This window comes from Nannospalax galili, unplaced genomic scaffold (genome assembly GCF_000622305.1).
Source record: "Nannospalax galili isolate Female #2095 unplaced genomic scaffold, S.galili_v1.0 scaffold1087, whole genome shotgun sequence".
Lineage (NCBI taxonomy): Eukaryota > Metazoa > Chordata > Mammalia > Rodentia > Spalacidae > Nannospalax > Nannospalax galili.
The window spans coordinates 200573-217971 of NW_008356845.1; the positions used below are offsets into that span (position 1 = coordinate 200573).

At 37.9% G+C, this 17399-nt stretch overlaps 1 protein-coding gene across 6 annotated transcripts in view; it reads right to left on the reverse strand.

Moving 5' to 3' along the window:
* The window catches only part of Scaf8 (SR-related CTD associated factor 8), a 230736-nt gene that overhangs the window by 149083 nt on the left and 64254 nt on the right, over nucleotides 1–17399 (reverse strand). For 4 of the 6 annotated variants that reach the window (XR_003847254.1, XM_029556992.1, XM_008854723.1 and 1 more), the window contains 7 exons: nucleotides 16664–16794; nucleotides 14105–14281; nucleotides 13002–13081; nucleotides 10986–11103; nucleotides 3611–3742; nucleotides 3265–3377; nucleotides 2144–2337 (listed from right to left, as the gene is read on the reverse strand). Coding sequence is in view for 5 of the 6 variants with exons in the window: in XM_029556992.1 (XP_029412852.1) it covers nucleotides 2144–2337; nucleotides 3265–3377; nucleotides 3611–3742; nucleotides 10986–11103; nucleotides 13002–13081; nucleotides 14105–14281; nucleotides 16664–16794 (945 nt within the window). In the remaining variant the exon portion in view is untranslated. The remainder of the gene's footprint in view (nucleotides 1–2143; nucleotides 2338–3264; nucleotides 3378–3610; nucleotides 3743–10985; nucleotides 11104–13001; nucleotides 13082–14104; nucleotides 14282–16663; nucleotides 16795–17399) is intronic. The other 2 variants (XM_017794780.2, XM_029556993.1) reach the window with 2 other exon arrangements.

The following is a 17399-nucleotide window of genomic DNA, read 5'->3' on the forward strand; positions in this document are numbered from 1 at the left end:
CTCATTACCATGTCCTACATGTTCCAGCTGCCTCAGTCTCCCTAAATTATGCTAAGACATTTTCTAAGTTTTACATTGTTGCTCTGTACTTTTCCTCCCAAGAAGCACTAAAGATTGTTCCCAGTCCCAAAGAGAGGAAATGCCTGATCCCAGAATGTTAGTCTATCGATGTTTCATGTCCCCTGGACCACTACTGAAAACTGTATCCTAAACTCTGTTGTCAAGGGCCAGAGTTACCTACCACATATATTTAAGATGTATTGAGAGAATACTGATTACAGGAAATTAGTACTTATTCTGGCTAAGGAGAGTTATGAGGTATAAAAGAGAGATATTCAGCACTGTACATTCTCATGTGCTTGCAGAGTTTTCCTTCCTAAAATGCCTGACTAGTAAAAATAAAACAGCAACAGAAAATAAATTCCAAAGGAATGAAATTCTGCTACTTGGGTGAACATGCATGGAACTATATGACACCATGCTAAGAGAAATACACTAGGAACAGACAGACCAAAACATATTTCATAGACTGGTTACATAGATGTGAAAAGTCTACTTCACAGAAGTAGAGAGCATAAGTGGAAACAGAGGCCAAGAAGAGCATGGGAAAGGACAGAGACTGATGGCCCAGTACCAAAACAGCTACAGAAGAGAACCTTAGACTTTACTGTGTATACCTAGCTATGTGAACAGGTATACGGGTGGACAAAATCCAATATTCCAGAGAGGAGACCAAGAGAGGGCAATACAGGTCAGGAAGAAGAATGAAAGATAGGCAAAAAATACACAAGCCACGAAAGGGGATATAAAGGTATTTTTATTTTCTACGTTCAAGTCTGTCATATGTAGGTTTTTCTTTCTTCTTATCAAGGCAGGTAAGTGAATTCAATTTTCAGCTCTTGGACAAAATTATGATTTGCTATTATTATGGAATTCCTTGTCCATCTGTAGTCTGTTAGTTGACCTTAGAAGTTATAATGAACCAACAAACTTCTTGGCAGAATCTGGCAGGAAAAACAATTCATTCTATGTTTTGACATGAACCTTCTCCCAGCCAGTTCCTGGACCAAACCTACCATGACCAAGTCTATTTGAAGTGCAAGAAAAAGATTAACCCCATATAAAGAGGAGGAATAGCTTGAACTATAGGCAAATCTCTACTAATACAAAAGCACAAGTTTATAATTTGTTTTAACAAAGCTGGCCTGGAGGTACTGCTCAGTAGTATGGTACTACCTACCATATGCAAAAGCCTTGGGTTTAACCTCCAACACCACACACAAATTAATAAATGAATGATTAAGTACATAAGAATATAGAAAAGTCTATCTCTGTATACTAATTACTCCCGCAGATTGGAATGTTCCCAACTAGCAAGGACACTATTGACAGGAGTTGTGGTGTTATGTTACAGATATCAGCCTAATGTATTTTACATGCCATTAGTTGTCATATTTAACAATTTCATTAAAAAAACTCAATGATCTTGTGTATAACTTGCTAATCTGCTTTTCTATCATAAAAATTTGGGGCAAAATTATTGAATTAACAAGTCCCCTTTTCAATTTCATAGTCTGAGAATAAATTTGGTTCAGAAAATTTGTAGCAGAAAACTAGGTGTTTTTTGAAAGTGTGTCCAGGGAGGTCAGCATGCACATGTGGAGGCTAGAGACCAACCTTGGGTGTCAGTCTTCAGGAGCCACTGTAATTTTTTTTCTTTTTGGAAACATGATTTCTTGCTGGCCAGGAGCTCATCAAGTAGGCTAGGCTGGCTGGCCAGGGAGTCCCAGGGCTCTGCCTGTCTCCTCCATCCAGCACTGGGATTACAAAGGAGTCACCAAGCCAGGCATTTCACGTGGGTGCTGGAGGACAAACTCAGGTCCTCATGCTTCTGCAGCAAGTACTTTGCTAACTGAGCTATCACCCCTGCCCCAGAAAACTAGTTTTGTTTTTTGGGGTGGGTCTCCCTGCAGCCCCAGCAGGCCTGGAACTATATAGAGCAGGCTGGATTCACTCTCACAGAGATCCATCTGCCTCTGCTTCCCAAGTGCTGAGACTTGTGGTACGCCACCATGTCTAGCTCAGAAAACTAGTTTTTAAAATACTCATTAAAACCAAGGTTTTACAGAGGCATGTTCCTTACCACTTAGCGTTTTAGATCTAACCGGGGGCAATCCTTTTTTCTGGCGTTCTTTTTCCCTTTCTCTAGCTCTTCGTTCACTTGAGTAAGAGCGTGATGATTTTCTCTTTCTTTCTCTTGAGCGGGAACGTGATCGCTTTCTATGCTTTCGTTTGCGAGAACCAGAACGTGACCTGGACCTTCGTTTTCTTGGCGACCTATGGGGAAAATTAAAGTTATTTTCCCCCTAAGAACAGTATCATCTTTAATCAAATGTCTTGACTTGGAGTTAGAAAGAGCAGTTATCTTACCTAGCTACCTCTTAAAACAGCCTATAGTGTAGTCAAGTATTAAAATATGCATTTTGCTCAAGTTCACATTACTCAAAATGTTTATTTAATGATTCTAAGTCCAAGGGATTATTCACCAAAAAACAGAGAAAGAAGGAAGAATGAAATTCAATTAAACGGCTCACTTTCTTAGTGCTTGCCAATTCATTTTCAAACCAAACAGGAATGAAAGACCAAAGAAAATTAAATGACTATTTAGATGACCCAAATGTCACCTATTTAAAATGAAGAAACAGAAGGCTTTCAATAGTATCAGGTCACCATATGATTCTGTCCAACAGTTCTCAGCATCCAAAATGTGCTGGGTCTTGGCTTCACAGGGTAATAATACTGAGGCACTTCCAACATTTACTCTGTGTTTTCAAATGAATTCACATGTCAAGGACAAAGTGTAAGAATTGTCAAAGAAAGATGACTTTGTTTTTATTATATGACATGTTTACTAAACATTTGTGGAAACGTTTGTGTGGCTATCTGTGGGAAGCATTTTTGGCATCACTGTGAGGTAATAAAGGATGTAAGAAATAGAGCTGAGCTAACAGATATATCTCAGAAGTAGGAACATCCTAAGTTAGGTGTCATCGGAGTATCTTCTACAATCAAATGACAGTCCCATGATATAACTGTTACTGTTACATATATTTCTTAAATGGCAGGCATATGAACAAAGATGGTCTTTCAGATTTTTACTTCAATTACTTTTTCCCACAATTATTTTTTTAAATAATCACTTTACAATAAGTACTTATTTTAATCTTGATGCAAAGAAAGCATAGAATACTGTTATTAAGGAACCTTGAACGAGATCGTGAATGAGTTCTTGATCTTGAGCGAACAGCCACTTTCTTAGCTTCTGGTTCAAAGATCTCCTCTTCTACAGCATCCTGTCCTTCGTCTATATCCATATCCTTGAAAGGCAAAAATATGAGGAAGCGAAAAGCCTAGTTTAGATTTGCTGTACAAGTGACAACTCTGCCTTTAAAATTATTCACAATACAGTTTAAAAGCCCAATAGGAACAAGAGCGAGGGTGTGGAACAGGGGTGAGAAAAATATTCGTACAACATATCACCATCATACAATGTTCTTATATGGTTTCTTTAAATGACTTTAAACATTTATGACTCAGAAAAGACTTTTACCTGTTGTTGTATATCTATGGAATCATCTAAATTTGTTTCAGGTTCAAGAAAATGTTGCTGGCTACTTCCTTGTGATGGTGATGCTGAATGTTCTGACCCAAATGTTCCCTCTTGGCTGTCCTGAGGAGTTACCTGTCGAGAACACACAAATATTCCGTGAGAACTTTATTACAAATGAAAACTTAAATATACCAAACACAACAATTAAATACTTAAGAGGAGTCGTATTTACGACAAATGATTTCTAAGGTAATAAATCTAAAATTTTATTTTATATAAATCAAAATTTACTGTTTAAAAGGAAGGCACCACGAACAGGGGGCCATAAATATTTGAATATAATGGTTACATGGATGTAGATCTTCATGTATATTTATAAAATGTTGTAAAAAGCCCAAATGTTACTCCCAGAATTAATGATTTAGCAAAGCTATCCTCGATTTGGTCTTTACCTAACTTCCTTCTCTAAGAATTCATAAAAGAGTAACAAGAGAGTACACTGAGATGCATACTAGTATAAAGTTTTCATACAAATTAGGCAATGAAGCCTAACTTCAAAGGTAAGGTAATATTGTTTGAATATTCCCTACTAGTATAATAATTACAGTAATATTATATAGTGTTAGGGCTTATTTAATGAGTATTAAGCTCATTAAATCACAAATACTATTTATTTTTAACTAAAATATGGAGAAACTCATTATCATGGGGGGGGCAACTTGGTAGAAAACTCTCCTAGAACATAATCTTGTGGCTGTCTAGATTCAGTAAGTTCCTAGTGGTGCACAGGCCAAGAACAGAGTACTATGGAAAGGAGCAGGGAAAACCAACGTTCCCTTGTTACAGATTATGTTCATGAACATCAATTCCCAAAGAAAAAGTATCTATATACATTTTAGAACTGCAAAAGTAATAAGGGTTGAGAAAAGAAATAATTCCATTAAAAAAAAATCAGACAAGATATGTATATACTAGTTTAGGCAGGCACTACACAGTTCTACGCAGATATAAGAAATTCTACCTGATTCAACAAGAAAGCATAGGAAGTGAGACTATCAATGAACTTAATGTTCACTTCTCATGGTTGTTCACCTGCTTATTAAGATGAGACCTGGGAAGCTCTATTCTTACAAATCATCAGGAGTCAGTTAAAAGACTGCCTGATCCATTAATTTTGCTTTAGTTGCATCACAGTTATTTCTAAAAGTCTGGGTTTTTTTACTTTAAAAAATACCTTCTGAGCATGGTAGTGCATGCCTTTAATCTTAGCACCTTCTAAGCAGAGGCAGGCAGATCTCTGTGAGATCAAGGCCAGCCTGGTCTACACAGTGAGTTTGACCCCAACTGGGGTTACAGGGAGACCCTGTCTCAAAAAGACCAAAAACAAGGGGCTGGAGAGATGGCTTGGCAGTTAAGAGCACTGGTTGATGTTCTTGCAGAAGACCCAGGTTCGAATCCCAGCACCCACATGGCAACTAACAACCATCCATAACTCTAGTTCCAGGGGATCCAACAGCCTTTTCTGACCTCCGTATGCACTGCACGACACGGGTGCACTTACCTACATGCAGGCAATACACGCATACACATAAAATAAAAATAATAAAATTTTTTTAAAAGACCAAAAACAAAACAAAACAAAAAGAAGAGAGAAGAATTTCAAGCACATTCAATAACAGAATAAATATGTAAGAGTGATCCTGAAAAAGTTTACGGGCCTTAGGAATTCAATTCACCATAGTATATATGATTTTTTCCAAACTATGAGTTCTATGAAGGGTTTATTTCAAAGTTCACAATATAAAGACTAACAAGATGGCTCAGGGGGAAAAGGTGCATCCAACCAAGGCTTACAACCTGGGTTCAATTCCTGGAGCTCACATGGTTGGAGGGAAAGAACCAGATTCTACAAGTTGTCCTCTGACTTCATGCATACGCTGTGGCAATTGTAGCAGTGCCTCTACCATACATACACAAACAAAATACATAATTTCTTTAATGCATGCTCACATATACTAAATAAATAAATAAATGCTAGGTATATTTTTTTAGGAGAACTTACCCTAGCTACAATCTGAAATCTATTTTTCATTAATCTCACTGCCATAGAAAATTACTAACACAATAGTGCACAGTTGCAATTTTAAGCGCACCTGACATTCTTCTCTAATAGTGTCATGAAACATGCTAAAACTGATTATTTTATGGACTGCTACAATAAAACAATTTCAATGCAAGATCAGGATTCCTGTCATATTTAAGCTGCATAGTAAACTATTTACAATGAAGTTTAAAATACATTAGGCTTAGCCGGGCGTGGTGGCGCACAGCTGTAGTCCCAACAGTTGGGAGGCAGAGGCAGGTGGAGCTCTGTGAGTTCAAGGCCAGCCTGGTCTACATAGTGAGTTCCAGGCCAACTGGGGGTACAGGGAAACTCTGTTTCAAAAAGACCAAAAAACAAACAAACAAAAAAATACATTAGGCTTACGAGGGCTATCTTTTAAAACTACCTTTTAAGTCCCTTAATATCTGAGGGAACAAGCATTTTTGGGGGGGAGGTGGGTCCTTTTTGAAACAGGGTCTCCCTGTAGCCCCAGGTGGCCTGGAGCTCACTATGTAGACCAGGCTGGCCTTGAACTCAGAGATCTGCCTGCCTCTGCCTCCCAAAAGTTGGGACTACAGGTATGTACCATTACGCCCAGCTCTACAAGCAATTTTTTTCAAAGCTGATAAATACATTCAGTCGAAGTCAATAGACAGGGGTCCCATGTATCACAAAAGAACTAAAAGGGCAACAAACCAGTGTCATCTTACAAAACACAAACATGTTCTACATCAACAACTTAAATGGCTAAATCAACTCTTAGATGTCAGGAAGGCTTTCAACTTCATCTTAAGTTTTGTTACATAATTCTTATTCTGACAGGTTTTTAAAAAATTATTTTTGATTTATTTTTATTTTATGTATATGAGTGTTTTGCCTGCATGTATGTAAGTGCACCCATGTTGTGCAATGCCTGTGGAGGTCAGAAGGGGTGTGTCAAGATTCCCTGGAACTGGAGTTAAGGAGAGTTGTTAGCTGCCTCATGGGTGCTAGAAAATGGAACGTGATAGAATGTGTGAATTGCAGAAGAGCCAGAAGCCTCATTAGGGAAAGCCATAAATCCCTTAAAGTGTCTAACTGGCTGACCCTTAACTGAAGTGTGGCCTTGCTCAAGCCTGGCTCTGCTCACCCCTTATCAGTTGGTCACTCCCAAGCCTGAGAAAAAGTGTTTGTGGAGCTCACCTGTCTCCTCTAAGGCCACAGATAACACTCTCCGCCAGTTTCTGGGGGAAATAATCTTGAGAAGGAGACCCTCAATCACTCCAAGGACACCAAGCCCAGGCACTAACTCAACTCCCCACTAAGTGCAGCTGTGTCCCACAACCCTGGTATAAGAATCCCCGTAGAAGCGTGGTTCCCGTGGACAGCCTCTACCCCTCACTGTATCTTTGTATAAAGGAAGGTCTATTCCTCGCCTGTGGCAGGTCTGGCTCTGGTTTCTTGTCTCCTATTTTTCTATCTTTCCTTTTATTTTCCAAAAATCTAACAGAACCTGGGTCCTCTGGAAGAGCAGCCAGTGCTCTGAACCACTGAACCGTCTCTCTAACCCCCTAATTCTGACAGTTTTTACATAGTTTTTACTGCAAACTCATCTTAAGCTCTGAAAATCATCCCACCCCACTTGAACTGTAAGTTTAATTAACTACTGAGCAGCTTAGTGCATGGTATAACCATAACAATCCACTGAAATTAGTTTTAGTTTCTTGAGTTTTCTTTTTGGCAGTTTTATTTGACATTACTATTTATTCTCTTGTACAGATCAGAAGAACAAAGAGAAAACTTACTTTAAGAAACTAAATTTATTCTATTATCTTCTACTTACAGCAGGAGACCTACTGGAACCTTCGCTAAATCTAAGAGACCTATTTTACTGTGTTTTTGCAACATTTTGCTATTTCATCATTCTCAAAAATTATTTCATGATTCCAACTATAACAAAACGTTTTTTTTAAAACTCAACCATTTAAGGATGATTCAGTAAGAGGTAAAATGGCAACAGTACTATTTACAGTCTGCTTTTAGTCTTTCTTTGAATGGTAGAAATTTAAAATATTTAACTTTCTAACTCATATTGGAAAAAGAAAACTCACAGAGGTAGAAGATGAATGCAAAGAAATACCACATTCTAGACTCTAATAATGATGGGAAATTAAACATGCAAGCAAAAAAAGGTAGGGCTAGGAATTTTCAAAGAGCCATGCCCTGAAGGTACTTCTCAGAGCAAAAAAACTAGTGCAGAAAAGCAGGCCTGTAAGGTCAAAAAAAACAAAGGAAATAACTTCGTTTCCTGAAACTACACAATTAGGACATTAGCATGCATTATTTTGCAAGAACTTGAAATATTCTACCTAGCCAGAAGAATTTAATTTAAAAAAAAAGGTTCACAAAATTCCCAAAAGTCATCCCTATTTCTTCAGTGTCACTTCTGTAAATTATTTGACTGAAAAAGCCAATAAGAAGTAAATAAATAAATATCCACAGGATCTAGACAGCAAGTGACATTTTTTTCTGTTCTATATCTTCAGCATATAAACCACTAGTTTCTTTAATTACACCTTCATAACAAAGTAGCAATAAAATATTGAAAAACATAAGAAGATCATAGTTAAGATCAGTCTCCACAATCTTCTTTTGAGACTGGCACTTAACATTTGTCTGTGTCCTTATACTTTCTCACATATAGGTACTTTTCTTCTTTTTTTCCCCTTCTGTAGAAATGATGGGAAAGAGTCTGTTAAAAGCTTTACCAGAATCATTCACTTGCGGTGGTGGTGCAGAGGCAGAACGATCTCACAAGCCAGCCTGGTCTACTGAAGGAATTCATGTCAAACTCACTACATTTATAGGATTTACACATCTGGGAACTCTTGCATCTTTGGCATCCTACTATGTATTTGACTCCATAGACAGTAACTCATTTACAACAACTCACGGCTCATAGCATCATGCTTGCCTCTACTCTCTCCACTGCATATTCTGAAGCAAAGTAAATGACACAATTTTGGATGTCCCATGGGCAGGGCTTCATTATTAATAGGGTGAAACAATATTTTTCTCACAATTTTTTTAAAATCTTACATTAGCATTTCATCTTAAGGTATAATTCTGGTGTCATCTTTTGATTACGCTAATAGAACAATTAACAAAATCATGAACTCAAACTCATTCTAAGAAATCACTCCTTTAGGATATGATTTCTAGTCCTTTCTAGCCCTGGCCTTTCCCCCCCCTCCCCAGAAACACTCTCTAGTTTTCAACATTCTTTAAATTTTATTATTATTTTTGGTCTTTTTTGAGACAGGGTCTCCCTGCAGCCCCAGCTGTCCTGGAACTCACTACGTAGACCAGGCTGGCCTTGAACTCAGAAAACTGCCTGCTTCTGCCTCCCGAGTGCAGGGATTAAATCCACCACAAACTGCTGCTGTGATATTCTGCAATGAGTAGAGTGGGACTATCAGCTCCATTCCTTTAAGACACTATCATAATTTTGGAGCCATTATATTGAGCTATGGGTCAACAAAAAATGCTTAGTTTCCCTGAAAATCTCATTTTATCTTTTAAAAAAAAAAAATTGCCCAGGATCCAGGACTTATCAGACAGTGAAGCTCGGCACTCCAGAACCTTTCCATTGACAGATGCAACTTGCCACGGGGTCACCAGCCCAGGCCCTCCTGCACCTCATAGGGTCCCAGGCTCCTCATTTTATATTTTAAAAAATTAGTTATTTGTTTTTATTTTATGTTTCTGAGTGTTTTGCCTAAGTGTACCACATGCATGCAATGCCCAAAGAGGCCAAAAGAGGGCATCGGATCCCCTAAAACTGGAGTTGAAGACAATTGTTAGCTTCTGTGTGAGCACTGGGAGAACCCAGGTCCTCTGCAAGAACAGCCAGTGCTCTTAACCACTGAGCCATCTCTCCAGTCCCACATTTCATCTTTTTTTAAAAAGATTTATTTTTATTTGTATATGTGTGCCAGTGCCCACAGAGGCCAGGAGAGGGTATCAGAACCCCTGGAGCTAGGGTTGCTGAGAGTTGTGAGGCCCCTGATATGGGTACTGAGAACTGAACTTGAGTCCTCTAAAAGAGCAACAAGAGCACTTAACCCCTGAACCATCTCACTCCAGCCCCTCATTCCATTTCAAGAGCACTAAGATGACTAGTTTGGTAGAGGCAATCACACAACTCATTACATTTACCTGTTGCCCAGTTAACTTACTTTCTGATTCTAAATCTGTCAGTTTTACATGATTTTTTCCTTCACCATTCCTTTTTATCATCAGGTTCATTTTGAACAACAGAGCTTTAAAGAACTTCTTTCCTGTAGGGGAGGGGGTCTAAATATGATGAAGATGCAGCGTATGAAAATTCACAAAAATTCACTTTTAAAAAAAGAAAGAACTTCTATTCCCTACAAAGGGATCTTATTACTTCATGTATCAAAATTCTGAAACGAATACATGGAGTAATTAGTTCTTTTTTTGGTAGGTGACATTCTTAGGCCAGACTTCCTCCCTTCAGGTTTCTGCTAAGTCTTATATCAATGACAAAGGAGTCACAGCTGGTACAACCTTGCCTTTACTGATTCTGCTAAACCTTCGAACATGGCAGTGACTAAGGCAATTCAACATGTATACTGATAGCTGAACAAAATCTGTTATTTGGATGGAAGCATCACCATCACCTTTTGCCTATATAAGCTTTGTGACTTACAGCCAGTTCCTTTGACTTAAACAAACGTAGCTTCCTTTTTTTTTTTTCCCCCAGTCTTTTTGAGACAGGGTTTCCCTGTAGTTCCAGCTGGCCTGAAACTTGCTATGTAGACCAAGCTGGCCCCGAACTCACAGAGATCCACCTGCCTCTGCCTCCCGAGTGCCAGGACTAAAGGCATGCACCACTACACCTGGCCAAATGTAGCTTCCTTTAAACAACAGCTCAAAGCTCTTATCTTCTTGGATTCTCACCTCTATAACCTAAAATAAACCTCTTACTCAGACCAATTCACAGAACTGGTTCATCAGACCAAGGTGTGTATCCATTCTTATATTTTTAAGAATGAGTTCCAGCAAACATCACTAATACACATTTTGATTACAGAAACAACTATAGAGTTCTCTAAGAAAATACCTTAGAGAGGAAATAAAGTACCTGGTAAAAACAAACAGATTTGGGAAAGTATTTCTAAAAACTAGAGTTGAACAAAAACCAAACATCCCACAAAAATGCCAGTCCACAGAAAACACAGCAGTTCTAGACTACAGTCAGGTGTGAACCTTTTGAGGCTGCTGCTGCTCCAGGAGCTGCTGTCTAAGGTGCTCAAGGTTCTGTTGCTGCAGCTGTTCTGCTATCTGATGAAAGATGGAGCTGTTCACAGAGTCTGACACGTGTGAGCTAAAAAGAGGAAAGGGGAAAAAAAATGTTTTTAAATGTACTAAAGGTAATATCAAAATGAGTATTCAGAGAAAACCAAACAAAAAATGTCAACCTGATGAAATGTACTCTATTACAACGTTTGCTTTTTGAAATACTAATGCCCCAAATGGAGTACTCTGGACCATTAATACATTAAAAGAGAAACAGATCCAATGTTTCAAAACGTTAGAGATGCTCTGTTAAAGAGCTGACATTACTGTCTCATGCTACACATATGTATAGACTATACATACAAATTAGTGGTTTATATTATAGCATTTAAAGAAAATCTCAAACACTTGTAAAAAAGGGTAAGTGTATATAAATATTGTCAATTTTTAACTCCTTTTAAACCATGAGACAGTGGGAAAACATTCTATCCGTATGTATAAAATCTACAATGATCATGGAACATCAGCTTTATACAATGTTTGCTTTAGAAAGCATCACATTATTAGGTATGTTAGCAAAAAGAGACAGTGTTTAGATAAGAGAAAGTAAAAATTTAACTGTACTCTTTGAAATTCACACCTGGAATACACCTGGAATTCCGGGTGCCATAAGGTAAGACATGAACAAAAAAAGGGCACCCCCAAAGGGGTGAGCCAGGTGGTGAGACGTCCTGAAACAGCTGAGAAGAAGAGTACGTCATCTGGAGCAAATAAACCTACAGGGAAGAGTGATACCTATCTTCAAACACTGACAGGCCACATCACAGGGATTAGGAGTAATAAGTTTATTCCCTTCTTCAGAGAGTAAAGTTTGAATCAGTGTAGAGAAAAGAAGGGAGGTGGGGGATTCTGTTCAAAACACAACAGCAGTCACTAAAGTCTTTTCTCAGAGGCATTGGATACACTGGATACATAATTATCAGGACTGTTCAAAGAGATTCTAATGTTGTTCAGGACACTGATCTATATGATCCCTAATGATCTTTTTCAACTTTACAATTTGGAAACTTTACACTGTTTTAAATTTTGTCAAGAAAAAATCCCTATATCAAGTATATGTATTTGTATTTTATATATTTAATAATACTATTATATATTATGCCAATATATAAAACGAGTAACCCTGCTGGAATTGAAGTCCCAGAGGCTGTTCTCTGCTCTAACCATGCCCCTCCTCCCACTCCCAACCTTCCTCACTCATGTCCTCCTCCCGATGGTCACCAAAGACCCTCACAAAACAGGGCTCTAGAATACTGTCGAAGAACACCACAAATAAAATACTCAGGGACTTAAAAATAGAATCCATTTTTTTTTCTTTTTGGTCTTTTTTTGAGACAGAGTCTCCCTGTAGCACCACCTGTCCTGGAACTCACTATGTAGGCTGGGCTGGCTTTGAACTCACAGAGATCCGCCTGCCTCTGCCTCCCAACCCAAGTGCTGGGATTAAAGGCGTGCGCCACCATGCCCAGCCAGAATCCATTTATTTAAATACACAAAAGCCATATAACCCCAATCCTTAATTTTAACTAGTTAGCACATCTCAGAAACTGTCATACTTCCTAAAAGTGAACCATGGCAGTAGAAGCAAAATTCTGTCCTAATACAAATATTCCTAGAAATAATTTAAGGCCAACAGAGATATAGAAAATATCACAACTAGACTTACCAATAAGCTTATTAATTTTCCTATAGGAAACTTTGATATAGCCCAACTATTTGCAAAGATCTGAAAAAGAATCCAAATAGTCTAGGGAGGTAATAAGACAGTAAGTCTAACCACCTTTCTGCAATGTTAGTGCTCACAGCTAAAGCATTTATTCAAGTTATTCAAAGCATATTCAGTGTTTCAGGTTGTAACACCCCACCCAGCATTTATAATAGCAACAGAAAAGAAATGACAGTTACAAAGAAAAACATAATTCTTACAGTTGAGGAGTAGGAATTTCCTTTTTGGGTTCTTCACTATGCTCAGAATCTTCCCCAAAATCAAACCTATCCATCAACTTCTAAGGGAAGGGAAGAAAGAGACAAATTAAAAAGTGCTTCAAACAAATGTTACCTATATTTTAAATTTCAATGGTACCATTGGTCTGTCTCAGCAATTTCAAGTTCAAGTGTCTCAGACCATTTTGTACTGTACTGTAACAGAATACAGCAGTATGAGTCAGTCTTTCCTATAAAGTGTGTTAGCGCACACAGCAGTCATCCTCATACACGACATCTTTCTGCAGCTGCACTAATTCCTCATCAGGGACAGTCTGAAAACATTAATATGTGCCTTGATTCTTTCAAGGGAAATCATATTCACATATTTTTATTAATATATTATCAGTTTATTTTATTGTTAATTTTCAATGTGCCTCATTTATTAACTAAGCATCATCTAAAGTATTTGTATCAGGTTAAACAAACAAACAAACATGGTATTGTGGGTATGGTGTATGGTGGCACACCTTTAATCCCAGCATCGAAGGAGGAGGGCAAGGCCAGCCTGAGATGAGGCCAGCCTGGTTGACATAGTGAATTCCAGACCAGTTGGAGCTAGAGGGAGACCTTGTCTCAAAAAGCTCCCTCTCTCCCCACAAAATCCCAAAACATGGTGTATATATATTTATATATGGTTCAGTACTAGCTCTGGTTTCAGGCATCCAGTAGGGGGTGCTAGAATGTATCTCCTGAAGACTAGAGCAACTACTGTATCATCATGCAGCAAAACAAATTATGAAATAGGCAAAGGCAGTACAGACACTAAAATTCTTATTTACGGAAGATAAAGAATTAAAATAATTAAGTGGCTTACAAATCGTAATATAACTTGATAAAATAATTAGGACCATATCAACATTATCTATTCCTAGACTAGTAAGATCCTTACTTTAAAATGTGCTCTAGCTACTTAAGAATAAATTAGACTTGGATGGTGCTGGCCAAAATAGTCTAAGAACCCAAGAAATTAGCATGTTCCTATGAAAAGAATATCAGCAGAAATAATATGCACAACCATGTATGTATGTAATTTAAATTTCTACCTTATTGAAGGAGACTCCCTGATCTAAGGGAGTAAGCGTGTTAGCTGCCGCAGCTGCAGCTGTAAGCTGTGCTGTGAGCGCCTGCAACTGAACCACAAGACCAGCATCCAGGGCCTGCAGGATGGAAGGCTGAGGCTTCTGCTGTTGTATCTGCAGGGTCTGTATTAGCTGCTGTAGCTGGGAAGGAGAACAATCATTACAAAACAGTACTGGGTCTTATCTATAACAGTGTCCATCAAAGACATTTTTTTAACCAATAAGTTTTACCATTCTATACAGAATAACCAATCTTTGTACTTCTGAATCTTTACTAAGTTTGTCCTGCTTTTGGAAAGTTATGAGAATTTTAAACAAAATAGTCATTCCATAACAAAGCAAACAACTCCTCACAAGTTAACTACCATTTTTCACCAAGCTTCTCATCCCGTCGTCAACTAACTCTACAAAGGTAAGCACTGACTAGAGTTTCGGCTAGCACTCAGACTTACCATCTGAGAACATACTGCCTGAATGCAGGAGAGAAGCTTGCTTGTTCAACAGAGAAGAGTCTGAGACTAACAAAATGAATCATGAATGATGAGCAAATGACAGCCACAGCACCCCTGAACCCACTACTCACCCATCCTTTAAAAAAAAAAAACAGGTAAAGGGCCGCAGAAAAGGCTGTGTATAAAGGTGCTTGCCTTCAAACTGCCAACCTGAGTTCACTCAATCCACAGGACTCACATGGAAGAAAGGGAGAAAACGCCTGCAAGCTGTTTGACCTCCACAAATAAGCCAGGGTACGTGCACACCCACACGTATAAGCACACAGACACAAAAACATACATAACAATAATACTCTTAAGAGTTCTTAAGAAAGCCCTACTACAGGCTAGAAATATGGCTCAAGATGGCTCTTGAAGATCCAGGTTCGATTCCCAGCACTCATGTGGCAGTTAACCATTTGTAACTCCAGTTCCAGGGGGTCCAACATCCTCTTCTGATATCCAAGGACACTTTATGACATGAGTGTACTTATATACATGCAGTCAATACACTCAAACACATAAACTAATAAATAATATTTAATAAAAAAAAAGAAAGCCTTACTACACTCCAACTTGGTAAGTACTAACCCTTTAACAATTACAGTTTCAACTTATTTCTAATGTTCTGCAGCAAAGGAGGGTAGTTATGGTGACAGCAATTCATTATTTTAAAATAATCAGAAATTTAAATGCTCCCAACAGAAAGAAATAAAAGGCTAGGCTGGTAAGTATGCCATGTACTCTGACCTGAACATTACAAATTACATACATGCACACTGTTTGTCAGTGTGTAAACTACAATTTCTAAAAACTTCTAAACCTAGGTTAACTAACAGTTATCAGTTTAGATTAGAAAAATAAAAACAGCAAAGCTAATAATAGCTAGGATAGTTATACTCTTCTAAGTTCAATTTGTAGTATGAGACGGCCAAATACTATGTAAGGTAGCAATGAATAATCTTATACCCATCTTTTTGTTGTTAATATTTTATTATTTTTATTTTATGTGTATGTGTGTACTGCCTGCATGTAGATAAGTGCACCCATGTTGTGCAATGCCCGATGAGGACAGAAGAGGCTATTGGATCCCCCCCGGAACTGGAGTTACGGACAGTTGTTAGCTGCCATGTAGGTGCTGGATTCGAACCCAGTGTCTTCTGCAAGAACAACCAATGTTCTTAACAGCTGAGCCATCTCTCCAGCCCCTCTTAATATCTACCTTAAAACAACACTATCATGAAACAAATTGGAGTCATGTAATTAACAAAACTACTAATGTAATCAAGAAAGAAAAAAAAACCCATAAAATAATGTGACTACTAAGGTCAACAAACACATCAAGAAGACAAGATACCTGGAGCTGGAGAGATGGCTCAGCAGTTAAGAACACTGGCTGCTCTTGCAGAGGACCCAGATTGGATTCCCAGCACCTACATGGCAGCTAACAACCATTCATAGCTCCGGTTCTAGAGAAATCCAATGCCTTCAGTCCTGACCTCCACAGGTATTGCATGGCACAGGTACACTTACATGCAGGTAATACACTCATACACATAAAATAAAACAATTTTTAAAAAAAATAGAAGACAGAGTTCTGTAAATCATTAGAATAAGGGAAACAAGGCAGCCGGGGATGGAGGGGGCCATATTCCTTCACGTACTAGATTGTCCCTTGGGACAACCCCGTGGTGTTACTTTTCCCCAAGTAACACCAATAGTCAGCATTTCCTCTACTGACTGTCACACTTGACTTGGACAGTACCCTGTTGTGTCAGTGACACAGCACCGGCACTTACTACATGCAAGTTAACTTGGAGCTTTGTATAGAATGAACTTTTTATACAAGCTATAAGGGACAAGCATTAATGTTCATCATGAACTACCAAATGAAAACTACGAGTCACAAGTGCTATGCATAGTGTTCCTGTTTTCATAAAGCACAATAACAAAACACAGCATTATCCTTAGGTGGTAGGCTATAAACAACATATTAGGAAAAACATTATTGACCTAATAGAACACTACTCACCTGTTGACCTTGAGGACTCTGTAAGATCTGAGCAACAGCTGTAAGTGTATCTGTGTTTGTTATCTGAGATACCCAAGGATCAGATAAGCCCTGGACCACATTGGCTGGAGTAGCAGGTGTCACAGGTGTTCCTTTTTAAAAAAGACATCACATACACCCAAATCAATACATAAATAAGACTTGAAAAAGCTGAAGAGATTTAGTAATTTATATCAACAAATTAATGTTTTCACTTTATTGTCTCCATCTTGAAAAACCATTTAAATCCTTTGTTATTAGTGGTTTTTTAGAAAATCCTCCTGAAAACCCACAGCAGTATCTGTCCATACTTGTCTTCAATAAATTAAGCTACTACTTTAATGAAGCCCATAACACTTAACAGTCATCAAAAATTTATATTGAAGAAAATTCTTTAACATGAGAAAATAATAAAAACAGTCTTTGATGATGAAAACTGAGTTTGTGTAAAATCATTTTCTTGTTTAAAACTGCTGATATATGGACATCAAAAACTATGTGCCAAAAAAGTTAACAAATTTAATTCTGGGTTCAGATTAACATTTTTAAACATCATTTAAATGACCCAAAGAAGATAGGATTTTGAAATTATTACTAAAACTGTCTTGGCTTTATTAAACAGCTTTTTGGGTTTTCTTAAAAATTAAGTTTCTCTAATTGTCTATAAATACCAAGTTGGTTTATATGCAGTTAAGGAGGTTACAAATAAGCTAAATCA